Below are 27,217 nucleotides of genomic sequence, written 5' to 3'. Positions count from 1 at the left end.
AGAAAAATTAATCTCTTTTAATCTTGAAAAAAATACATTGTAAAACATCAATGAAAATGTTCAATAATTACTTTATAGATTCTCATGATCGTGCTGTCGACTACACAAAATATGTTAGGTATCATTTTCAGGTTACACCGTTAACCTCAGTTCCAGCATCAATCTTTCGGAACCCATTCGGTACTTCCGTTGGTCTGTTCTGAGAGTCCATAATGAGATGAAGAGAATACAAAATTGTTTGTAATCTGAGTTATTTCACCGAATATGATATTTTAACCTTAAAGAAAGTGGATAACGGGAACTAAAAATGACTACCCGTGCAGCAACATGTAAGTATTGCGTTTGGTGACTGTCACTTTTAAGGGTGCAGACGGTCGAGCTGTCATAAATGTTGGATAATCAGATTAGGCCTAATGTGATCGTTCCTTTTTCGGTAGTTATATATGCTTTAGCATATGACGATGCATCCCCCCCTTTCTCTCTCTGTGTATATTGTATCATTTTGTTAACCAGTCTTAATTAATTTATATTTTATAATAAATTATTGTAAACCATTTATTGAAAAGGTTTGAAGAATATGCAATATCCAGACTATATTTCCTCTCAAAACAAAATGACAATTTTTGACAATATAAAACTATGACAGAGAGATAAAGAAATTTTTGCATGTATTGGGAGCTCTGGAAGTGCAAAGAAATGTGACAATTGGGTATAAATTTGGCTTGCCCTGCATCACTTTGTCTATCTGCTGAATATTAGCTGTTTATATCACATCTAATACATGTATCTTTTGAACTGTAAGAGGCAGGCATGTAACATTTTGGGGCTTATTCCTTGACAAAACAACTGTGACATTGCTTGTGAACTTTATCTTTGACTTTTTTTCACAATGAAATTATATGGTAGTTTTTTTTTCTTCTTTCAAACATTAGGGAGATTCAATATAGCATCTATAATGCTGATTAAGCCTTTAAAGATCATTGACTTATGACCTTGAACATGATCTTTGACCTTCTTTCCACAAAGATTAGTATCATTGAATAACAAAAGAAATGGCTTGATATTAAGCATGTATATTGCTTGTAAATGACCATCCTTGGCTTTTATAATAATTTTAATGCAAAACTTTTCTTAAAGTACTAAGTCTACTGACCATGGAGTCTTGAGTTTGACCTTGTTTTTGGAGTTTTTGGGGGAAAAGCATACTGTATTTACCCCAGGTTTATAAAGTGATTACGGAAGAGGAGAAAAATGCAACAGACCAGACCAGGATTCGAACCCAGGCCCCCTAAATCTCCAGTCAGGTGCTCTACCAACTGAGCTTTCTGGCCACCGGCAATCAAACCTGTCTTACCACCACATTCCTCCCTCTTTAAAGGTCTTCAGCCCCCGAAGATACCAACCCAAACAGATTTGATTGCCGGTGGCCAGAAAGCTCAGTTGGTAAAGCGCCTGACTGGAGATTCAGGGGGGCCCATGTTCAAATCTCGGTCTGTCCCATTGCATTTTTCTCCTCTCTCATTACATTTGGTGTCTTGCCATGCACTGGAAGTGAAAGGTGAAAGACCTGCCAGGGAAGAGCCTGGGTGGGGGTTGAAGACCTTTAAGGAGGGAGGAATGTGGCAGTCAGACAGAATCGATTGCTGTTGGCCAGATAGCTCAGTTGGTAGAGCACCTGACTGGAGATTCAGGGGACCGGGGTTCGAATCCTGGTCTGGTTTGTCACATTTTTCTCCTCACCCATTACACTTACAACCAATAGATAGGCTTTGATATTTAATATGTTTAATATGTTGCTTATTTTTCATATGACTTTTGAGAGATTATTAACCACTTTGTGAGCTTGACCTCAGTATTAAAATTTTTTTCAATGCTATGACAAAACTAAACTTTGACCTCTTTTCAATTGTGTATGAAAGATGGAACAAATCCTAAATGTTGCTTTTGCAGAAGACACACTCTTTGGAACTCTCTAATGAATTTGGGTTAGCTTGTGTGTTTGTTTGAGATTTTTTTCTGTTTGTGCTGAAACAAAAATCATGTCTCCTTTTCAGTCAATTCAAAGATCAAGAATCTAAAAGACTACAGATTTCGGATTCTTAACAACTTGACCCCACAGCCCACTGGAATTGAAATTGAAAACACACTTAAGTACTTTTCCCAGACTTTAAGAAGGTGAGTGATTTTTTAGTGTGTGTGTGTGTGCTTGTAATATTTAACAGCTGCTTGCTAATTGCCTACATTGGATCAGATATTTATATAAGAAAAGATTACAAATCATTAACTGAACATTACTATTACATGACCTTTACAACATCAGAGAGAGCATATATACATGTATATGAGCATTTTTGATGCAGCATCAGCAAACATGGTTAAGGCTTTTCAAGAAATGCTATTGAGATGCAACAGTAACTATAAGGCATACCTGTACCAAATTTGTGTACCAGACTTGGTATAGATGCTACATCTGTCCCATACAAGTTTATGCAATCACTCAAACAAAATCATTTTTGCTAGAACTATCATCTTTGGCATATGAATCACCTTGATGAATGAGTGATAATTTTTACAGCTATGATGACAAGAATACAATGAGTGGAGTAGATTTGATAAAAAAATCTCACAGGGTTTGTATTTTAGCTCTGACTGATCTATAGTTTGTACTGATAAATTAAAACCAAAACTCAGTATTCAGGGAACATTAATTTGGTATGAGACTTAGCCTCCTTTGTAAGTTGCATCTGTTGAGGTGAATTTTTGTTTTCCCTATGTTTTCTTAAAATGTTCTATTTTCAGTGTTTTGAAAGATGTTCCCAACATTCCAGCAGAGAGCTATGGACCACGACAGAGGGACAGTGTACGGCAGTCTGTTTTTCCCAATCTGAATTATACAGGGTTGTACTATGCTATCCTGAACATGATAGATATTGTACCTACGATGCAGATGAAACAGATAGGTAAGTGTATTAATACTATAGGTTTAACAGGATATAAAAGTTTTTAAGGGAAGGAACATGTCAACCAATCACAATACAACTTAAATTGCAAGAGCTGAGCTTGATATCTGAAAATGTAAACTAATGATGTATTTTGATCACTGAGATGTTGAAATCTGAAAAGTACTTGAAAAATTGAGATATAAACATATGAATCTTTCTTTGATATGCATGAAAAATACTTGAAGATTTGAGATAGAAAGGTATTTTAGAGAAGTGTTCCCCATGAAATTTTACTTATACATTGTACTATCATGATTCTAAAATACTTTTATTTAAAGAGATACACTATGAATGCAAGGCCATCTTTTTTGTTAATCCCAAGTCTAGAGAGGGCAATCAAACTTTTTTTTAAAGATAGCCTAGAGTATTAATAATGAGTTTTTCAAGGAATTCATTAATAAATTGATATCTTGATTTACAATTAGAAGTGTTGATCACTTCAACACCTGTAATTCTTGTTATTGTAATACAGAAATAGGGGAGTATGTTCTGAAAGTACTGGGATGCCTTGTTCCATTTTTGGAGCATGATCTTCTGGATTCTCTCCCTTACACTGTGGCTTCAACCTTAGCAATCTTCCCTCCTACATTACACAAGGACACCATCGATCTGCTCTGTAGCAACATGCTGCCAATGACTTTGGGTTTGTATTTATAAGACCACACTGCAGTCCTTGTGTACATTCGTCCACTCACATTGTTTTCCATCTGCAGTATACTGTACATGTATATGATAATGATAAAATAAGAAAGCAAAATTAGATGGAGGATTAGGTATTTTGCCTTTTTAAAGATTGCAATTTTACATGTATAGCTAGAGATTGTTTTCAAGATGCATTTTAATAATATGAAGTTGCATATGTATCAATATAGTTTTTTGTCAGACAGATCGTGAGATGTACTGTAGTGATACATATTGTTTGCATCATGGCCATTGGCTTCTTCTGTTTCATGAACAATGAACTTATGTCAATAAAATTCCAGGTTATGATGGCTGCTTTGAGCCCTCCTATGCCAGTGAGTCAGCAGCAGCTATTATTACCATGGTCCTCCAGCATACTGACAATGGCTGTAAGTTCTTTTAATTTGGGAAATTTATTGCTGTCATGTGAAAGACTTTTAAAATGTAGTAGGAAGTTTATTGATATCATTGTACATATCATAATTTGCACAAAAATTAAGGAGCCAATAAAAAAGGGGGAAAAAGAAAATAGGGTCAAGTTATATTTTTTCTGTGACATGAGTACATGTACATTAATTTTTATTTTATAGCATTCCACTCGCAGATTCTAGAATGTTTTATGAGCATTAAAAGAGACCTGATTAAGGTAATCTTTACAACTCACTCTTCATATTTTAAATTTGCCCATATTTGGCAAACCAATGTTTCTGAGTTACATTCCAGTACCGATATACTGTTTCAGTGTGCACAAAACAAGCCCAGTTTAGCTACTACCGGTAGTTGGAAGAACATTTAATAGCCCAAATCAAATTTGACCAGCCCTGGCATGCTCATTTAACTTGAATATATAATTAAGTACATTCATTTAATAATGTTTTATTTAAAAAAGGACTTTGAAATATGTCCCTTGTCCTTTTTCATGTCTACTTTTATTTTTTAAAACTTCTTTCACTGTATTTGGATACTTTGTTTCATCTAATGTCTTGCATAAACCAACTGAGGTTCATGTTGGGTCTTTTTGGGGGGAATCTTTTATATTACCGGTAACTTTTTTATAATTTTCATGTCTTATTGAAAAAAAAGTAAAATAATGCAAATTTTCACTAGACCTATTGGAATATTATTGAACTATATTATACAAGTCTGATCAAATTTTTATTAGTGTGAGGGCATCAGGCTGAGCCTTTTGGCACAAGCTGCTTTTTGCCAAAGTATTAAGATCAGTATATAACAATTAACCAGACTGCCAAATCACCTGTTTATTTTCATATTCATGATTGATAATGAATTGAAAGAGGGAGTAGTACTATATTATCTCATAGCATTGTTTTTTTTGTGTGTGTTGGACAGTCAGCGTGCATCTCCACATTGATATATATACCATTTTATTGTAGGATATCCTTAGTATTGTGGCTTACGGGCCTTTCACTGCCAGGGCACCTGCTGCCAATCTGTTGTTTTATTACTGGCCTCAGCTTAATCCTGCACTGACAGATAGAAGAGGAATTCACTACAAGTACACAGGTACACCAAAAGATTGTAAATATGTGAGAATATTCGTAAAGCCAAAGAAAATTAAGAATCATTATGCCAAAAATATGAAAACTGGTAAATTAGAAAATATGGACAAGATTGTCTTTCTTGATAATGTGTGAATTAAAATTAAAGTTCACATGTATAATTTCAAATTGTGATACATTCAAACCTCAGTGGGACCGAGAAAAAACTTCTTGACATCCAAGAATTCATAATATCGAGGGTAAAATACTTAAAGAATCGTTTGTTGGGAATTCCAGATCAAATACCATATCCATGGTATTCGACGTATCAGTGTTCAAGATACCGTAGTTCAACTGTATATTGTATGTATTTTGTATTGTTTTTGTTTTTCAGCTTGGCCTCCAGTACTGTGTCAGAGACAAGGCTGTGTTAACTCAGGGAACTGTCAGGCTGTTAAGGTAAACCTTCAAATACTAGCAATAATCTGTGTAACAAATACTAAGTCCACTTGCAGTCACATTATAGATAAATTTTCTTGTAAAGAGTCAATTCTACTTTCTTTGATAATTGCCCCTTTCCCGAGTTGACAAGTATAGAAGAATCAAAGGCGTTATACATATATTTTAGTTATTATTTAGGCTGATGTTTTTATTCCATCTTAGTGAACTTTTATTTATTTCTATGTATATTTGAATAGATGTGTTTAAACCCTGCCCTGGCTATTCACTCTGGAGACAAGCCCCCTCCTCTGTATATCTGTAGTGACTGTGCAGATGAACTGAGAAAGGAACACAGTGAATACATTACAGATATTCTACTGCCAATGTCACATGTATCAACAGTGTGTGAAAATAAGGTCAGTCTTAACATTTGTTTAAAAACTTAAAACAGTTAAGAAAAAATCCAGAGCATTCTGTTTATTTTCTGAAGTTTTACACAAATGTTGTAAACTAGAATAATAGACAAAGAAGTAATCCAAATAAACATTACTTCTTGTAAATCTTAATATGGATAACAATGACAATAAAAAGCAACTCAATAAACCCACAGCAAATGCCTTACAGGCTTAATATAACTTACTTTAATTCTTATTATAGAACTGCAGGTCAGAAGACAATCTTGCCGTTTGTACATGTTTTTCTATCGAGTGTGCCAGCTACAATGGAAATCGACCAATCAGATATTGTGAGTACTGTGACATCCAGCGCCACCACGGACAAAAGGGGGAGCTCCACATTTACCACCGCAGTATTCCAGAAATATGGGACTGTAACATGGAAGTCCAGAGGTACCTTACTGATGGCATTGTAAGGTAAGGAAATTTAAATGTAGATTTCTGAAGTCAATTTTTTGATCTAATTTTGGCCAAAGATTGATTTTCAAATTTGATAAAGGCCATTTTCTTTTGAGTGGATATTGAATCAGCTAGTGGGAAAAATGAAATTCATTTCAAGAATCATGACTGATTTTTTTAGATATTGGGTTTGGAAAGGAGACCTTTTTTGCATCTACAACATGAGGTATAAGTAAATTTTCTCTTTGTATCATGAAATCTAATTAATATGACTTCAGCTTACTAAAAGAGGCCCAGCCAATAGAATCCAAGCGTTTGCTGGAGATGGGAGAAGACTACCAGCAGACAACAGCAGAGGAGGAACAACTTCTGCTGATAGAAGAAGCAGGAGAGAGAAAATTGCTAAGTCGATATGGAATTTGGCTGCTGGTGGAACTTTGCACCCCCAGAGAGGATATTCCTATTGTATGTATTTTGTAGAGGAAAAAAAAAAAGAATGAATATTATATACATGTGCATTGCTCCTGCATCCAACATCCAAAATGAGTAGTTTTTCCTATTAGGTTGAAATGCATCATGTAGTTGCATGTATATTTAATTCTGATTCATCCTTAAACTACCTTATGCATGCATACATTCTTTAAATGTTGTTGAATCATAATAGCAAAATATTAAAAAGCAAACTTGCTATTTTGTGTCCAAAAAATCTGACAAAGTCAGTTTTAAGATGCTCATCCCTGGCTTTGTCATCTATGAAGGCATGGGTGTTAAAAAATTACTTTTAAATATTCCAGATCATGTACTCTATAGTTTGCTTGATATGTAAATTTTGACAATTCAATTCTGAAACTGTTCAAAGCTGAAGTTAAAGGCTTGTGTAAATTTCACATTTGGAATGAATCTTTTTTAATAATGCATAAAAATAATTCAAATATTTATTTAAAAATATCTATCTATTTTTAATTCATATGGGTTGACAGAACAATCCCTTGCAGATTTGTATTCTTTTCTTTACACAAACAGATATCTTTCTTTTGTTTTTTTTTTTTTTTAAAGCTATGAATTCCACCCTTCTTTTATCCTTTATTTCTTATAAAGTAGGAGATTAAGAGTATAAGAAATAATTTTATGTGGCCCTAAAAGAATGATTTTGATGTTTTTTTCATGATACATATAGACTGGGGCATGCTTACTTTCAAAGGATTGGTATACAGAATGAACGATTTTTGGTGTTTTTTCATGTTACATAGTCATGAGTCATCCTTGCTTTCAAGGGAGATTGGTACACAGAATATCTAATATGTATTTATTGTCTATCCTATGGATCTGTTGCATTACCATAACATTCTATATCTTTTCTGGATTTCAAGTTTCCTTTTTTGTACATTCTTTTGTGCATACCCTTCTGTTTCAGTTTGCATGATGATGTTAGTGAAATAATTAGTGTGAGGGTTGTGCCTGAAGCTTGTAAACTTAAAAGGTAAAAGGGATTTGGATTTATTTATGACAAATTGTTAAAATTATTTAACTTTTCATTGTAGAGGTAAAAGTTACAAACAACCATTTCTAATAAAAATGGTCTAGATCTGCAATATAGTGTCTTTGAAATAAAGTTTTATTTGGCAATGCATCGCTTTCATAGTGTAAAACAACATTTTCATATCTTGAAGTACATGAATTTAGGATTGAAAAAAAAACTTATGTACATGATTTGTTCAAAACATCAACACTGTTTTTTGGCTTATGAGTTTTGTTTTTTTAAAGCAATTTTGTTGAGTGACATAAGTGAAACTTGGTTCATAGACTTTAAAGTACGACTGTGTTGTAGGAGGTGCTGGGACGCTTATTAGGGATGTTATTTCAGTGGTTTGATGCTACAGCATATTTACCTGATGGTGAGATTTTACATTCTGCTTATTTATCATAGGTACATTAGAAGTGTCTCTCAGTTTTAAAAAGTTTATGAGGGTATGAATTTTGGCCTCACTCTCCAAAAAAAGAAAAACATCAGTGTATGTAATAGTGTGGCAACTACCAGAGAATCCTAGTATACTGCATTTTTATTTTGCAGTGATAAAATTGATTTTAACAACAAAATCATATTTTTTCAGACAATGTTGGAAATGCATTGGAGAGATTGAAGGATGAAGTAAGTATAAGTTTTAAAGAAAAAAACTAGAAACCATAGCATGTGAATAGAAGAGATGTCTAGATTTTCATGAAAAGTTAACATAAGTATATATTCATAGAATTATGATCAGTGATCTATGATCATAAATGAAATTCAATATAATTATTTTAGAACTTTTGTTTGCAGACATTGCCAATATTTTGATATATCAGTAAATGAATTACTTGTTTTTTACATAATGTATCAAATTAATCAATGATATGTATTCTTTGGGAACATTGAAGTATCAGCCATGAATGTGATCTCTAACACTAACTCACTGTGTTACAGTATGTCTGTGATTGGCTGGATGAAGTGGCCAAGACTCACTTTGAGGTCATTGTGTCCTGTTTGCTCCCACACCCAGTAGAGTATGCTAGAGTCGGGGGATTTTGGTGGGTGTTTTTTTTTTTTTTTTTTTTTTTTTTTTTTCAATTTTTGACTTTTGCTGAATTGTTAAACACACAAAATAAAAATATTAAATATCTTTATGATATAATTTGTACATTTACAGATTACCATACATTTTTATTTTTAATAATTATTATCAGAGTTTTGTATGACTTTATTTTCTCAGCACTTTGATGCATACACATTGTAGTTTGATGCTGGAATAATTTGCTGTCATCCATTTTTTTCAGGGACACATTGTGTTCCAGAACAGTGCAAATCAAAGAAGGCCTCAATTGTTTCTTTTGTTTGGTGCCATATGATGTCATTACTTTTGAGGTATATATTGTGAAATTTATTTTCACAAAAAACCTCTTTGATAACATATTAAACATACAGCTAAAAGAGAAATTCAAGAAAAAAAGGAGACATGCAAGTGCTTTGATTTATTCAATTAATTACAGTGTTTACAAATAAAATTGACTTCTCTTATAGATATGGGACTATGTGATGCCTTATTGGTTAGAGGCAATCCGAACTGAAGTACCTTCAGAAGATTTGCACCATCTCAAAGTTTTGTTGAAGTAGGTTTATAAAAATATAGTTATCCAAACCTAAGCAAGTGAGACTGAGCACTTTCTTTTGCCATTTGCAAGTGACATATACCTCTAACCGTAGTATCTAAGTACATATGTAGTACACTGTATTACTCTCTGTTGTAGTAAGTCTTTTGATATGGACTTGTGCCCTTTACCCTTTGGAACAGACTCTGACAAGATGTACCATTTTATATCAGAAAGATTTGACGACAGCAGTGCATATGTACAGGAGCAAGCTTTACAATGGCTACAGGTTTGTCATCATAGAGAATATGTCAAATGCTGGTTGAACACGACGAACCTGTCCCAGAGATAAAAGATAACTAGACGAAAATTGGTATTGATTTGTCTGCAACTCATTTTGCCTCAATATTTTTTTTAACAGTTTTGTATACATATTGTTTTTGACAGAAAAATGTATGTAAATATGAAGATACATATTTAAGCTAAGTATCTGTAGATGATTTTTTTAAAGGGGGATCAACTTTTTAGAATTGATTTTCTCTTTTCAGATCCTTTCCACACTGGACATTTACTTGCCAATCCACATGCTGTTGAGTATGTTTATATCTGGAGTACAGAACATGACAGAGCTCCTTAAACAACAAAGTACAAGTGAACCGGAATCCCCCAGCAAGGAGGCAAAGCCCTCCCAGCCTCGCTCCTTCCCCCAGAATTCTCCAGAAGAAGAATGCCCTCCTCCTCTCAGCCCAGCTAAATCTCATGTGGTGGTGGAGGCATTTGAAATTTATGATCGAGAGACAGAACTTGTGCTGCCATGTTACATCATGATGCTGGATTTGATTTTAAAACAGGTGTGAAAAGAATAGCACTCTTGAAAATTCGCTTTGCAGGGCCCTTGTTTGTTTTTTAATGATGAAATTTAATACATTCCAGCTGGAGCTTCAAAACTTTCCTAAGTACCTTGGACTGTACAATGAGACTAGCCGTCAAATCATGCAGTTACTGACTCTAATGCTGGGTACCCATTGGGATGGCACACACATCTGTAGTGATGAACAGCAGGCTAACAGTTGTATGTTCTGTCAGAACACAGCTCTATGGCACCAGGTCACTTCACAGGTTATGCAGAACTTCTGTCCTTTGAGCCAGGTCAAGATTCCAACAAAGGAAATTCCACGAGTGGACGAGTCCAAACGATTGTCAACCACCCCAACATGCATGTCGAGGAAAAGTAAGTAAAAGACAGTCATCCTTCTGTCTTGCTTTTGAAGTTTGAAAAAGTTTTTGCATATTTCATTTTTTTTAACATTCTTGAATTCAGACAAAGCCTTCTTAATATGTACTCAGGAAATCTTAAATTGAAATCACGTTGACAATTTTATAGTTGCATCAATTTTATGATGATGAATGTCAGATACAATATCATGATAACAAAGTTGATACTGATAAAATAAAGGTGTTTTAGGTTCAGTTACCTCCACTGATGATGTTGAGAGTACACCTGGGGAGAAAGAAGAGGAATATCCAGGATTTGACATGACTAGTATGCCACTACACTTACAACTCCATCATGCCTTCTTACAGGTAGTTTACTTAGTACCCAGTATTTAGTTCATCTGAGCCAGACGCAAGTCAGCTTTTCATATCAAAGAGTGTAAGGCAAGTGTCTGTCTCTCTGTGTCATCTGACTTTTATAGAACAACTGATCAAATATTAACCAAACTTCCATAAAGCATCATTTGCTTACGGGTTCTGGAAATTACACAATTGAAAGACCATACCTCTCTTCCATGGTAAAATATAGAAATTAAAGTAAAATTAAAGGGGTTCACATAAAAATGTACATCTCTTCAACAATAGGGACAGAAGAGAAAAAACTTGTAAAATCTTCTCTACATTTATATGGATTCAGATTTGTTCTTATCATAATGATTTATATGAATCTTGAGTTTAGGTTGGGTCAGAAGAAGTATTCAAAATTTACATAGGAAAAATATTTAAAATCTTTTTTTCAACTCAGTTTTGCATAGGAATATATAGAGAAATCAATCTTTAGAAATTTTCCGAAGGGAACAAAGCAGTAATATATCATTGATATACACACTTCATGTGGAGTTTTAAATGTTGAGGGCAAGGGTGAGACCACATTTTGCAGAGGATTAGAACTTCACAAGTAGTAGTACATTGTAATTCAGTTTTTTTTCAAATTATAATGCAAGCAACAATATAAATATTTTAATTGACTATTGGTCATGGTCTCATGAGTTTAGCAAAGGGATTCATTGAATCGGAATGATAAATGTGACTTCATAGGCTTTACAATAAGCAAAGGCTAACTTACATGTACAGTAGTTCTTGGAAGAGAGAGAGATGAAGTGATACGTAGCTTGTAATTAATTAATCATATGGTCCTTATTTTATTGTAAACTGTACAGTCATCTTCCGTCCTTTCTCTCATTGCATTTTCTTTTGCAGGAGCTTGAAAATACAACAGATACTGATGCTGGGTTTGCTTTGTTGACATCTATGAAGTATTTGATTCTAAATGGAGAGTGTTTGAATTACACCGTGACACAGTTCCCAGATTATGTCAAATTCTCCCTCAGCAAGTTCTTGATTCCAAAGTAAGTCTTAATTATACATGTACTTGGAATTCTTGTATTTTCATTGTTACATCGGTTTATTTTTATTCAAATTTTATTTCCTCACAACAAAATAGAAACATGATTGTATGAATACCATGTTGTCCATATTTCTTATTCTGGTGATTCATAGTTTTAGCTCTGCTAAGTCAAAGGCCCAAAGAACTAATTCTGTGGCCTGGCATGCAGTGTGTGTAAACTTTTTGGAATGTGGGCCATATCTCAAGAAGCCCTTGTCCAAATTTTATCAATTGTCATGAAGTATACTTGGGCCAAGGACTTCCATTTGTACTAATGATAGGGATGTGACCCTTAAACAAGGGAAGAAAATTAGGAAAATATAAAGAAAAGTAGTGGTTGCTAAAAATGTTTGTTTTAGGATTGTCTACTTAAAACTAGGTTACTGTGGTGACCTACTTTTTGATTTTTATCATTATTTATTGTCATATCTTTCTAGTTTTAAAACTAAGAGACCTAGGATCATCAAACATTGTCAGTTGATGCATCTTGGGATATTTTAACCCCAAAACCAGGTCACAGGGACCTACCTTTTTAAAATTAAGCAGCCATTTATTTTAATCGTTTTATATGCATATATTTGACTTTGTGAAGCCCAGAATTGTCAAATCTTATTGATGCATCTTAGGACCTCAGAGTGTGTCACATAAGATGTTGGACACAGTGACACAATTTTTGTATTTTATGACTGTTCATTTTCAAATTGTTTTAGATGCATATCATGGACATTTTGAAACCTAGGATCATCAGACCTTGTCATTTGATGCACTTTAAGACTTCGGGTGTGTCAAATAAAAAGTAGGTCACAATGATGTACCTTACAAATGTTACAGCCATTTCCAAAAAAAATGCTATATATCTTGGATACTAGGATTCTTGGAATTACCAAACTTTGTAGGGTCACCATAACTGGAAAATTGATACACTTTTGCAGCACAGGAATGTGTCTACCCAAAAGTTGACCAAAGTGACATGTATTTTAAATTTTATTTTTTTTCACTTGTTTTTCAAATATTATAGTGTACATACGAAAGGGTCTAAATGGATCATCAAAACTTATGAATTGATGCTTTTGGGCCTCAGATTAGGTTGACCCATAAGTACAAGGTCACAGTGACAGTGTTATTCAGTTTATCAGAAGAGTGGTTTCTAGGCCCTTGGGCCTCTTGTCTATTGAATTTGATTTATCATATATGTGCATTTTCTCATTTTAAAAATACATGAGATACACTATTATGCAATCTTTGTTTAGTTTGTGGAAATCACTGAAGGCCAAGCAATCCCAGCTGGCTTATGTAGCTGTCCCACTTCTTTTACATTGTCTGACCCTCCCCACGGGGGCAGATGTCTTTTGGAAGTTGGTGGAGGAGGACTTTACCAATGATGAGTGGAAGATCAGATTTGCTGCTGGTACATGTATTGTTATTGGCATAGCATATGTAGTAATGATTGTTTTTATCTCATTAAAATTTGAATGTTCAGGCAGGGGAGTGCAAATTATATACTTTTCACTGAGTTACTCATTGAAATAAATAACTAATGAGAGAAAAGAGCAATAAATATTCAATGAACTTTTTTCCTGAGTAATCATTAACTAATTTAATGTAGATGTAAGTTGACAGTGTTCATTTTGATGTTTTACTCCATTCTTATCTATAGTGGAGAAAGTTACAGTACTGGCCAGATTTTTAGAACCAGATGGTCTACAGAACAACCAGATTATTCAGACAGCCCTGGCTCATGCATTCTGTTTGCTGATTGGCTCAGTGGAGGACATCAATGCAGCTGTTGCCCAAAGGGCTACTCAGTATCTAGAGACCATCAAATTTGCAGCAATCAAGGTGACTTGACTTTAAAATTTTTTAATTATATTTTTAAATTTCTCTGATATAAAAAAAGATGTAAAGCATTCTTATCAGAAAAGATCTGAATTCAACTTGTTAAGAAAATGGAATTCTCAATCATATGTGTAAATCACACATATTTGTATCTGGTTTATTTTGGAAGGATTTTAATTGCTTTGCATTTCTTTATATAATGTAAACTTTTAATTTTTTGGAAAATTGTATTGCTATTGCAAAAAAAAAAAAGAGAGAAAAATTATGTTTCAAGTATGTGTAGCTCTCTGAATGTGAATATTTTCAGTGTTTGTGTAAGTGTCTGGAGTTCCAGTTTGACCATGTGATCAGTGACCGGATTATGATCCTCCAGAGGCTTCACCTCCTCTCCAACATCATGAAGGAGCAGGAGATCCTCAACTGGGAGTTCTTCCTCGCTCGGTTTGATGCCCTGTCCCTCGAGGCTCAGATAGATCTGGAAAATAGTGGTGAACTAGCTTGTCTTACAGGTTATAATGATTACAACAAATTCTCAGGAAATGGTCTGGTCTCAGAGTTTATAGCATTGCCGTGGTGTTTTTCTTCTAAATGGTGTGCTCTCTTCTTGAATATTGTCTCCATTTAGAATGTAAAACAAGTAATATATCTTTGGTGTTTGGCTGTTTTTATTGGACATTCTGACTTTTTTCAAATCTACAAGCATTGAAAGAAATCCCAAAAGTACATTGTGTATGCAAGTAAATGTATTCTTTAATAGTTCATAAGTGCATGAATACAAGCCAGTTTATGAATGCTCAATGCTAAATACATATACATTTGGTATAAATATATGAATAATTTAGTAATCCACCTTGATTTCTAATATATTAACTATATATTTACTTTTTTGGTTTTTCTTTATAAATGATATCCAAGTACAGTTAATTTGACAAACGCATGCTGATTCAACCTGATTGCAATATTAAAAAAAATTCTAAATAATTTTTATCGATATTTCCCATATATTTTCAGTCTTAAATTCTTATTATTCAGTTCTTGTAATGTATAGCATGCATACAAGGATTATTTAATGTTTTTACTTTGGAACTGTACACATACTTGTTTATCAGGCACTAATTTTTTTTTTAACATGAATGGCATTAGCACATTAGATTTGAAGTTGTCAGAATGTCCAGAACACTGCATATATATCCATTTCTTGTGATTTGTTGTGGTTGAAATGAAATCTCAACACTGCTACTAAATTGATGTTTTAAGTGTAATAAAAAAAATTCAAGAGAATCATTCACATTGGTGAACAGTAACGTCTTTATGGAAGGGACCATTTGCTTACTATCTTCAGTCTTGGTCAATATACATATTAACTTGTACAAACCTTCACTGTTAACATATTAATGTATAACTATATTAATTGCATGCAGATCAGCAGTAACAAACTTGAAATATCCATTTTACCAGTACTTTTAATTCTTTAACCACTTTATCTGAAGATGTGCTCTAATTGGAGACCCAATAATATGCTTACGTTACTTAGAGTGTCTAAATTTTCAGTTAAGCAGTGTTGATGTTTCGTATATTTTTTGCTTAAAAAGTTTTAAATGAGAATTGTGTTATTATGTCTCAGTTTTCATATGTAATTTCATATGGCACATATGTAAAAAAAATTATGATGCAGTAGATGATATAGAAAAAAATATATCTGTCAAAGCATACACAATTACATGTGTGTATAGTGTCAGATTTTCTACTGAGAAGTAGCTAGCTTTCATCTTTTCCAGAAATCATAAAAAATAAGAATAATAAATGTTAGAGCCATTCTCTGTAAGATTTGTTATGCCCCTCCATGAATATGGCCAGGACATATAGTGTTTGTCATGTCCATCTTCCGTCCTTCCATCCTTCTGACTGTCCTTCTGTCGGGCTTTGTGTTTAGCTCAGTTCAAAGCTCAGTTTCAAAGAAACTATCCAAGATATTTTTATCAAACTTCATTTGCTGATAGATATTGATGAGAGCTATGCAACTGCAGCAACATTTTTTTACCTTGACCTTTCCTTCGACCTTGACCTCACTTTTCTTAAATTTGCATTTTGCTTAGTTTTAAAGAAACCATTTAAGATGTATTTATGTTAGCTTATGCACTTATACATAATTTGGTGAGAATTTATCATCTATATCCAACATTTTAGATTTCAATTTTAAAGAAACTATTCAAGATATTCTCATCAAATTTCATACACATACAAATTTTCATGTTGCATTACCAATGTACCCTCGGCGGGGCATTCATGTCCTATGGACATATTTCTAGTATTTTTAAGGGAGGTACATGGCACACATGATCACAATTTTCCTTCTAAACTTGGTATAATGTAGAGATTTGGGGGGAAATCTTGGATTTTGTGGATGAATGGTTACCATAGCAAAGGGTCTTAAAGTTGAAAAAATGCCATTTTTTCACAATTTGAAATCTCACTGCATACTCTTGCAGATATTTCTAAAAAGTCCATGGGGAATATAGTCAATACATGGGGTAACCCAGATCTTTTGGACATTATCAATTGATATACGAAAGACAGAAAATGTAATTTAAGACTCACTGAAGGTTACATAATGATACATTGTTGTTACTGAAATGTACATGTAACCATAAAAGAAGTAATAGCCAAGACTTTTAGTCCAAATAATCAGCTACAACAACAAATGAACTCGAATGATTCTAATAAAAAGTGCACATTGGAGTCTAATTAACTAAAGTAAAAAAAAATTAAAGAAAAAAGTATGAATATATAATGTTGCAGTGGAAATAAGAGGACAAAGTCCATTATTCTATTAAATAAATTATAACATTTGTTTTCTTGGATACGTACCTTTCTAGGAAACTTCCCCGTACTTTTTTAATGGTTATATTTATAAATCAGAAGACGGTGTCAATTCCACATAGTAATAATATGGTTCAATCTAAATTCAAGAAGGAATTCCACAATGCAAACAAATGCTGAATTTTCTTCTTGTTACCTTTTTCTGCATAGTTACCATGGAAACCAAATTGTATTCTTAATGACATGGAAACAGAAATCCATAGCAACTGTATAATCATTGGTTTAAGTCTGCAGGATGAATGCCTACTTATGCATGGAGTTTCAAGAAAATCACGATCATATGTGCTTAGAAAAGTTCAATGCTTACAGAGAATGGCTCATAAATGCTACTTGCTTTTAGCATTGTTTAGATGGTTTCATGCTCTTTTGTTAGTACAGTTTGTACCTTGAACTTTTTCCTTCATTATTTTTCTAATTGATTAGTATGAAAATGGCTTATACTACTCTGAAAATGCAGATATGTTTATATATGAAATGAAGGTTTAAATTAGAAAGATGTATCTATATGTACATGTATGCACAGTGTAATATGATTATCATTTCAAGAATTAAGATTGAGGGTATGCTGAAAGTTTTGCTTTAAAATTTGCATGATGTAGAACAAGAGTGATGTGGGTTTGGGCTTCAAAAATCATCGTGAATTTGTCCCAGAAATGAATGCTATGGTAAATAAATTTGCATAGTGCTAGATTTTCTTTGCAAGATTAAGCAAATTTTGCCTTTGGAAATTTCCTGTGATGTGGTTTATTGTTGACATTCTTTATTTCAGAGTACCTATGACTTGATTTTGTAATAAATTTTCAGATTTTTTTATGATGAACACAACTCAGAGGTATCAAATTTCAAATAAAATACTCAGGCATTAAAGAAAAATAGCAAGAATGAAAGTGATTTCACTTCTAGACATTAAAATTATATGCTAGGAATCAAATTTTTAAATTCATTAGTTTATTGAAATCGGAGCATGTGTTAGTAATCATTGAGTGGGTGTAAAAAGCAATTTCATTGGTGGAAAAGGGCAGCTATACCAAACATGCAGTGTTTTCCCTAAGAATCGGCTACCGGCCAAATTGACCACTTCAACTGATAAAAAAGAAATCAAAAATTTAAAAATACTTTGTTGTAAGGTCAACAGAGATTTTGTTCATAAACATCTACCCTTAGCCTGTTACAATTGATCTCTAACCCTTTACTTTGAAATTAAAGGAAAATACTGAACACGAATTGTTTTGAAATAGTCTGATTATACCCTGTTTACTGAAACCAACTTTGTAGCTTGACTGGATTTGAAATAAAAATGGTGGAATCAAATAGGTTTTTCCTCCCAGATTTGGCAAATTCAATGAAAAAAATTATTTAGGTCAATAAAATGGATTGGTTGAGTTTCAGGAATGAATTCTTTTTAGGCCTGACAGTAAAAAAAAAAGTTACTTCAAGTGATGTACACAAGATATACTGTATTTTCCTCAGTTCTTTTTAAATTTTAATTTTTTTTATTCCATTAAGGTTATTGATACAATGTATGTAAGTAAGAATTTGTACAAGATTTGTATGACATTTCGGCTTTTTACATTGCACTGTTATATGGCACTTTCTATCTGTTATGCTTGAAACCTTTTATTTTTTAATGTACTGGAACATATAATTATGTGAAAGAAACTGCAACAGTATTTATAATTTGGTATCTTATAAGTCAGGTGCATGTTGTGTAAATCAGTGATTTTCGTGTGTTATTGTATTTATTTTGAGTTTCTTTTTCACAGCAGAACTCATTGTTTGCATAATATTTCAGTATGTTTTCTGTATTTTCTCAGATTTGACAAGCAGTGATCGAGATAGTGAACATTTTTTAAGAAAGTTGAACCGTGCTCGATTTGCCCTGGCAAGGACAGACAGTATTCGCTCTGTTAGTAAAAGTGTAAAGCCACCATACAGACGAGCTGTGTCTGTTCCTATGCACCTGCTGACAAAGACCACACCTCCCAAAGGTATACTGTCGATATTCATGAAAACAAATTTTTCCCCTGCTTTCACAAAAAGGGGGGGGGGGTATTAATTTGTCCATCCATCAGTCATTCTGTCTGTGTGTAAGACTTTAATTTCCAAATGATTTCTTAAAAAGTTCTTCAGCTTTTGCATTGAAATTTTTTATCAAACTCCATATAACTCATAGAAGACCCCTATTGATTTTGAGGTCGAAAGTCAAGGTCAGAAAGAACAAGGTACGGTTTCAATACAAATCTTGCCCTGCATTTTTCTTGAATATGAAAGTGATGTAAAAAATTTAAGCTCATGCTTTCTGAATCATTGAAATTACATGCAGAAAGATCATACAAATCATTTTTCTCACATGACATTCTAAATACTAATTGTGACATCATAAACCTATGCATTTTCCGTATTTTCATAAAAAGTTGCAGAAGACATCAATTTTCAATGAAATTTTCTCACAGATATTATAGACCACATGCATCGCCCACAAAGATTTTGAGATATGTTATTTTTCAAAGAATTTTACAAAACATATCCAAAAATTAAAGTGGGCAACGGCTGTGGACACTATTTTCTTAAGGAAAATAACTCTTGAAATGGGTCATATTGAAGCTTTTTCTATTTAAAACAAAGAAATGCATCAAATTAATGACGTCATATTTCCAGACTGGTCCTCCTTCATGCCATATTTTTTTCTTGATTTATCATAGTCATATATTCAACTCATATTTAAGCCAGTTTCAAAACTTTTAGAAAACATTAAATTTTTAGGGTACAATAAGGCCAAAACCATACCTATCTCTTTGTGAATGATACTCATTTAGATCTCTTTGTGCTTTCGCATTCAGATTTTGTATCATAACCCCGTAAGACTCAAATGGTCAAGGTCAGAAATTCATAGAGTGGTTTCCAGATGATAGCTTAAGTTCTCTTAGAGTTTTTGCAATTAAGAACCCTCTATACACTGCACACTAAAGAGTTCTGATTCTGTGGTATTTTTATGTAGTTAGAGTAATCTGCCCTTAGATCTAAAATAAAATGAATTGAAATCTACAGTTTATCGATCAATTTCTAATCAATTCAGGCATTCTTAACATTTTGATAGGCCAAGATAAATTAACTGAACACCTCATCTGCATGCTATTTCCCCACTTAGGTAAACCACTGATTTCTGTTCAACAAAACTTTGTTGACTTTGAACATTTTTCCTGGGGGTAAAAGCCAGGCACCCTATGTTGAAAATGATATAAATAAGCTCAATATTTACACCTTTATACAATATAATTTTCTCAATGTCCAAAAAAACATTTTCATTTAGTGTAGAGAGGGTCCTTAAATTTTATATTTCTCCCTGTCACTTAAAGAAGACTTCTTGATTTTTAGATTGAATGATCAAGGTCAGAAATTCATAAAATGCATAAGATGGTTTTCATAATAATTGAGTTCTTTTTGAGATTTTGCCATTTATATTAACTCTTTTTGACTTAAAAGCAAACCCTTATTGATTTTTAGGCCAAACAGACAAAGATCAAGGTCAGAAATTCATATATTGCAGAAAGTACTTTTCAGATAATAACATAGTTTTCTTTGGCCATTTGCAATTAATTTTATATCATAACTCCTTGTGACCTGAAGAAGACTGCTATAGGTTTTAAGATGAAAAGGTCAAAGGCCAATGTCAGAAATTGATTCTTTTATTCCTTATAGTAGTTTTCATAAGATAACTGTGGTTCTTTTTGAGCTTTTGCAATGAAACTTGAGGTGATGAATCTTTCCAACTGAAGAAAGACCCCTTTTGATTTGAAGCCAAAAGGTCAAGGTCAATCCTTCTTTTTTTTTCTCCATCTGCATTTTTTTCTTTGATATTCCACCCACTTATTTTGTCCTTGAGTGGGGAACATAAATTCCTGATTGAGTTAGTGTGTTACCTTTTGTATTTTAGTTTTTTTTAAGCTGATAAAAATGCGTCATTCAGGATAACCAAACTATGAAATGGTTTGAAAAACATAGCACTATTTCTTTTGAAGCACTTGCACTATTTCTCTCAGGGTTATGAACTCGTAACGTTAAGGGGGGTCTTACTTAGATACGTATAGTAAATATGATAAAGATAAATGAAGAGGTGACATATTATGATCTTTATGTTGCAAGTACATTATGAGGCAGTTAAACTCTGTATGCAATCTGTGTACAGTAAACCACCAACAGCTTTTATTTGTGATTTTTTTCTCCCTTTTTAGTTCATCTGTTTTCATTTTTTTAATGCAATTATCCTAACCATTATTAAAATACATGTAATTATGCTTTAAGTTACTATTTATTTTATTTTAGTTGAAGAATATACAGTAAAACACAGTTATAGTGAATGCACGTTTAATGAATGAAAGCTTTTAGCAAAGAGATCTTCATTCTCTGTACCTTTTAAAACATATTATGAACTAAACAGAAATAATAAATGATATTTGTTTATAATGAATCAATATTGCTCATCTCTGGCCTTTGCTATAAGCATGTTTTACTGTATTTTTAATACCAAAACATGACAATTAAAACACAGAGTGTGACCTTATTTACAGAGATTCTCAATAAGTGGAAGATGCTTATGCATAAAGTCCTTTGTAAGTCAGTAACATTCGGTTGCCATTAATGCATTTGTTTTAAACTTTTGTGGCTTATTGAAAATGTTTGACAGTCATGCACGTTTTGATTTACCCAAATTTCAGATCAACTTCTGAATGGAATTTGTTTGTTTTACATAGTTTAATTTAAATTTTTCCCTTCTAATTAATTAGTGATTAATTAATTAGGAGGCCCAGTCTGACTATGCAAGATAAATGTAATGAAAATTTGTTATGAAAGACCTTTTTAAAAAAACACATTAACCATATCCGAGTCAAAATAACTCAGAATTATGGTTGATAAAACTTTTTAAGTTCACCTCAGCAGTGTTATAAAGACAAAGTAATACATAAGTCAAGGAATACTTTAATTGTTATGAGCTGTTTATTTTCATGATCCTGGTGCCTGTTTTATATGGCATTAGTGTGTAATAATGCCATTGCATGTGAAAAAAAAAATTGAAAAACTTTGTATTTATACAAAAGGTGGTTTGTTTTCTTTTTTATAATTAGGAAAAAAGTTCAATCAGAAAATGCATAAGTTTCAGTGCATGACTATATATATTAAATAAGTTACCTTGGTGGGGTACTAGGTAACTTGAGAGAAAATTGGTTTGCTATACCTGTTCAAAATTAGAGCTCATAAAAGTAGGATTAGTTTCATGTGCGTTAACTCTTGAAATTATCCAATAGAGTCAAACACAATGTTGGATGCAGTCCGACAGTTACTTTCATTGGATGAAGAAAGAGTAAATGTTAAACAATATTCCACGTAAATTCATGTGAATGTTTGCATTTAGCTCCCACACAGAGAATGGTTTCAGTAAGGAAATTTATTAAAGGTTATTTGATGAGATGAAGACAAGGCTAGTATTGCTTTTTGGGTTATAAGGTCAAAGGTTGTGTCTTGTGCTTAAGCATTTGGATTTTGTGCAATAAATTGCAAAGTGTTTGGGCTTGAATGTTTGTTTTTTGACCATGAGTTAATTTGTTAAAATAATTCTCAGTACTCTCTTTGTACAGTAATATGAACCATGAAATATGGCTACATCAATTTGATTTATAATCAGTCAGGTGGAAGTTTTGTCTGTCTGACATGATTATTGTATACATAAATGTTAGGAAAACAGTGATTTCCAACCAATTTTCTTAGAAGTCTTTGGTTAAGAGACAAACTTTCTACATAGGTTGGCCGTTATAAGCAGTTTACCTCTTTGATATACTCGGTATGTCATACTTACCCATATCAAGCAAGCAGTTTCTGACCAATAAGTATAGAAGTCTCTGCTTGATTGTAATCCAATTTTATGCACTGGTTAATAGCTGTGTTAGATTGATGCCCTAGTTAAATTGATTTTCAGGTCAGATGATTTTCTACATTCAACATAAATTCCAACATCAAATGTAATCCATCCCATAATACTAAGTATTTCCTGGCAATTCCTGCTTGGCAGTCATCACACTTTGTTGGCTATAAGGTGAATCATTGATTTTCTGGACAAGGTTGGCAGATTTCTCTGCTACGTACAATATCCAATGTTGTCCCATTATCATAGGAATGTTTTGCTTGATGATTTTAGTTACCAAACTTCAAAAACAGGCTTGCTTTGTCAAATAAGTAATAATTAAGGGGGCCGACTGGGGTTTTCATTGCACAATATTTCGCGCAGCATAGTAAAGTAAAGCGTATTTACTATTTTAATTAAGGCAACTATTTTTACATAATTTATTAAAATTAACAAAATTAGGAAATCTGAGGTTAAAAAATCTAATTACGTTTTTAAAAAACTGATTTTTTAAAACGATTTTTTAAATGATGGGTAGATAGACGTCGTAATAGTGTGTTTTTTGACATTATGAATAATCGAAGTTTTTAAGAGGGATCGTTACATGTACCGGTAGTTCATGAAAATAGATGCTCTTGAAATTTTAAACAGGAAATTGAGAATCTCACAATCATTTTTGTAATTCTTTTTATATAAATCTGTGGTATCTATCATGTTTTGTAGTACTCCATAAAAACAGGAAAATATCATGAATTTTGACATTTTCAGATGCCCCCTCTGGAAACCAGACGGTAGAATTTTGTGTTTCTTGCATAAAATGTACAATATGGTATTACTCATCAAATGATATAATTCGAGCAAAAAGTCTATAGTAGCATTTGTATAATTTGCTCCGAAATGCGAAAAAATAGTATTTTCCTATATAATCCTATCATAGTAAATGTACCTGTATATTGAGATGGTCCCCGAAAAATAACCAGACAGTAGATTTTCACTAAACTTGGCATGTATACTAAAATCAATGTAATATACACATGGTATAAAATTAAAGAGTTTCTCTATAGTAGTTTTCACACAATAAAACCCCAGTCGGCTCCCTTAAATCTTTATTTTAAAGAATTCAATTAGGGAGGGGGCATGTTTGTCTTACAGGTTTTCTTAAGTTTTGCTAATTGTCAAATATTACTTCACCTTAAAACTTTGGTCAAAATGATCTGAACAAATTTATTACCAGGACTTCAAATATGAATTGCTTGGAACTTTTTGTTTACATTCATTTGGTCAAAATATGCCTGTGGAAAATGAACCCTTGGTTTCGAATAGCATTTAGCAACTTGCCTTGATACTTACCAACTTAATATCAAGTGGTGCCAACTTTATATTGTGTGATCTGCATTCATACTGTGGTACGAAACTGAACATTGGCCCCAGTTTGTATTGCTGTTTCACTGTAATGTACTTTAAGGTTTAATATTTGATACTGTCTATTTTATAATGAATTACGGTAACTTTACATGTTTTTTTTTATCTTTGTTCATGTTATTTTTTCCCTTGTTCATGAATATTATTTTGTAAAAATGAATCCTATTATTTAAATATTTTTTGCACTGGTTCTACAAGTTCAAAACAGTGTAGTTTTGAATGATGCACAAGAATACTATTGTTTAAAAGTTAAGTATCTATACCTGATTTCAGTGGAACAAGCTAAAGAGAAATCCTGCATTAGACAACAGTCAGCTCCTCACTTCAATCTAGGGAGGCGAATGACCACCAGGATGCAGTTTGGAGCATTTAGTAACATTTTTCCAGGTTTAGTATCCATTATGACTTTGTAGACACCCCTGCTATTTTGGTACTTACGATTTGGGTAAACAATAAGGTTATCTTGGCAGATTTTAAGTTGCCCAAAGAAAATAAGCTCGATGCAAAAATGATCACATGATCCTGTCTCATTTTCCGTAAGTTAAATATGCACCGACTTTCAATTCAGCACATCTAAAAATTCCAAAATGCAGAGAAACAATCTATGTAAACCAGATAGTCATTATTGTCATTTGATCTAAAAAAAATTCAGTAAGTTTAGGTTGTCCAGGAATGATGAGCTCCTTGTTATATAATGTTGAAAAGGAACAGTTTTTTTTTTCTATTAGACCTTATTTCATTTAAGATGTGAATTGAGGCTTGTTAATATTACAATCTAAGTAAAATTAGATCTTCCATACTTTCCCCGGTTTTTTATATGTCACGACATAAAAAAATTGGGGAGCGAATGAAAGATCTAATTCTAATTAGATTGGTTAATATATACATGTATATTTTTTTGGAGGAATAAAGTTATGTAAACATGAAATTATATTAATTTGTGAAAATCATGATGTTTTTAAAAAGGAGGTAACATCAAGGAGTTTACAGATGAGGAGAGTAATTTTACTGCCCTCCTACAGAAAGCCATGGATCTGGAGGGTATTGACCGAGACACAGTGTACCAGTTAGTGGCTCTGTTGATGAAGGTTGGTATACAGTGTATCTATCAGTCATTGTGATGATCAAATTTGCTAAATGAATACTTAGGGACTATATTAAATAACTATATATGCTATATAACTATACTGTATAATGGCCAATATCTGCCCCCCAAAATCAAACCATGATGAATAAACCTTTAATTATGTCCTAGAAAAGGGAAATTTTTGCATACTTCAAAGCATTAAATGTTTTCATCAACCATGACGTCACAAGTTAGATACCGTAAATCTGGAAATTTTTACGTCGATTTATTTTTGCAAATCTGGGTCAAAAAGGTGTTGATTAATTTTTACGTTTTAAAATTTTGCGAATTATCATTGGCGCTAAAAATAAAAAGCACTTAAACGTTTCATAACAGTTTATAAGTTACGTATGTGCACACAATGAATTACGCATAAATATGTAATCTCCTTTATTTTGTCGGGGTTTCATAATACACGAGAGTAAATTCTTTATTAACAATCTGTCGTGCTAAGGATTCATCGTTAGATAAAACAACAGGACTTTCTTTCTTGGAGAAATAATTTAAAAAGAGACCGACTGCCTGTCAAACTATCGGACGATATTGAATATAGTTAAGGCACAGATTATCACGGGTAATTAGCTTGTAGTATAAACATATTTCTTAAAATGACCACTGCTTACGAACACCTGTTCATCGGGTTAAAAAAAAGACATCAACTGTCAGCAAAATTTCTGTTTACATTATTTGTTGATTTATTTTTAAGAAAAATATTTTTGCGAATGCAGTGCTAGCGCAAATTTGCTGAAAATTAATCTACAGTAAAAATTTCCAGATTTACGGTATGACGCCAAGAAATAAGGAAATAACCTAAATTAAAAATTTCAATGGTTTTGAAAAAAATTATAATGTATTTTACAAGGATATTTTAATTTGAAAATATTTAGTGCAGATGTGCTCAGACTAGATCTTTTGATATACAGTAAAAGTAGTTCTATTGAATTGTTAAAGTTTGATGATTTCGGTATATTATAAAAATGGCGAGTGGGAACTTTAATGATTCTCTAGTATTTACGGTAACAGTACACTTTAATAGGAATGTGAAAGTTGATGAGTGGAAACTTTGACGATAATTATAAATTCGTCAAAGTTTCAACTTTTACAGTAATATGTATAATGATAATATCGATGAATTATGGTAATATAATACCTGAGCAAGTTTGTGCTTTGGAAATACTTTGGTCAAAATTGAGTAAACTTTATGTATTTTGTCCAAAATTCCAATTTATAATTTGTGTCATAACAGAGCTAAAAAAATGTCAATTTATTTGTTTCCAATCCATGATATGTTTTGTTAATACATATTTTTTATACACTTTATACCATTAATATGCACATTCTCAGAGATTTACAAAATTTGACATTTTATATGGGGACAGTTTGTATAATGCTACTGTCGTACGTATAGTTCTTTAAATATTTAATTAAAAAGTTGAACTATGAAATTGATATTGAAGCAAACGCCTGTGGATGTTGTTATTAATGCTCCATGTTTTACATGTTTTAGTCTCGTATCACTTTTTTCAGTTCATGGTAACAGTGAAACAAAATGATGACAAAAAGAAAGATAACAGAATTCAGGTAATTTAATTAATTGTCAAGTCAAACAAGCATTTTGACAGTTGATCGAGCCAAAGCAATTCATGTTCACTACTGGCCCTATCAGATTATTGCAATGCATGTATGTTAAAGAGGTTAAATAATATGATGCATTTCTGAAAACAGAAATATTACTTGTAACTGTAGAATGAGCTGAACGAGTGTGCTATATTTTCATTTCGATTTTATTTTCTCT

At 32.6% G+C, this 27,217-nt stretch overlaps 1 protein-coding gene across 4 annotated transcripts in view; it reads left to right on the top strand.

Moving 5' to 3' along the window:
- The first annotated feature begins 233 nt into the window (after positions 1-233).
- LOC133182405 (protein unc-79 homolog) overlaps positions 234-27,217 on the top strand; it is a 44,595-nt gene continuing 17,611 nt past the window's right edge. The window contains exons 1-29 of one of the 4 annotated variants that reach the window (XM_061317240.1): positions 234-329; positions 2,055-2,175; positions 2,800-2,960; positions 3,475-3,645; positions 3,986-4,072; positions 4,274-4,329; positions 5,078-5,207; positions 5,577-5,641; positions 5,881-6,039; positions 6,281-6,495; positions 6,756-6,942; positions 8,306-8,372; positions 8,589-8,626; positions 8,939-9,042; positions 9,289-9,376; positions 9,533-9,621; positions 9,760-9,889; positions 10,149-10,451; positions 10,534-10,831; positions 11,066-11,184; positions 12,076-12,224; positions 13,513-13,670; positions 13,920-14,101; positions 14,406-14,586; positions 18,793-18,966; positions 21,547-21,588; positions 24,570-24,683; positions 25,263-25,384; positions 26,950-27,003. In XM_061317240.1, the coding sequence (XP_061173224.1) occupies positions 308-329; positions 2,055-2,175; positions 2,800-2,960; positions 3,475-3,645; positions 3,986-4,072; positions 4,274-4,329; positions 5,078-5,207; positions 5,577-5,641; positions 5,881-6,039; positions 6,281-6,495; positions 6,756-6,942; positions 8,306-8,372; positions 8,589-8,626; positions 8,939-9,042; positions 9,289-9,376; positions 9,533-9,621; positions 9,760-9,889; positions 10,149-10,451; positions 10,534-10,831; positions 11,066-11,184; positions 12,076-12,224; positions 13,513-13,670; positions 13,920-14,101; positions 14,406-14,586; positions 18,793-18,966; positions 21,547-21,588; positions 24,570-24,683; positions 25,263-25,384; positions 26,950-27,003 (3,786 nt within the window). In that variant the 5' untranslated portion in view covers positions 234-307. Of the gene's footprint in view, positions 330-2,054; positions 2,176-2,799; positions 2,961-3,474; positions 3,646-3,985; positions 4,073-4,273; positions 4,330-5,077; positions 5,208-5,576; positions 5,642-5,880; positions 6,040-6,280; positions 6,496-6,755; positions 6,943-8,305; positions 8,373-8,588; positions 8,627-8,938; positions 9,043-9,288; positions 9,377-9,532; positions 9,622-9,759; positions 9,890-10,148; positions 10,452-10,533; positions 10,832-11,065; positions 11,188-12,075; positions 12,225-13,512; positions 13,671-13,919; positions 14,102-14,405; positions 14,608-18,792; positions 18,967-21,546; positions 21,589-24,569; positions 24,684-25,262; positions 25,385-26,949; positions 27,004-27,217 lie in introns of all 4 variants that reach the window. The other 3 variants (XM_061317238.1, XM_061317239.1, XM_061317241.1) reach the window with 3 other exon arrangements.

Source organism: Saccostrea echinata, unplaced genomic scaffold (genome assembly GCF_033153115.1).
Source record: "Saccostrea echinata isolate AGI-Se365-2 ecotype Australia unplaced genomic scaffold, CSIRO_AGI_Sech_v1 ptg000009l, whole genome shotgun sequence".
In the NCBI taxonomy this organism is placed as follows: domain Eukaryota; kingdom Metazoa; phylum Mollusca; class Bivalvia; order Ostreida; family Ostreidae; genus Saccostrea; species Saccostrea echinata.
The sequence above is the reverse complement of the archived record's forward strand: the minus strand, read 5'-3'. Positions and strand labels throughout refer to the sequence as shown.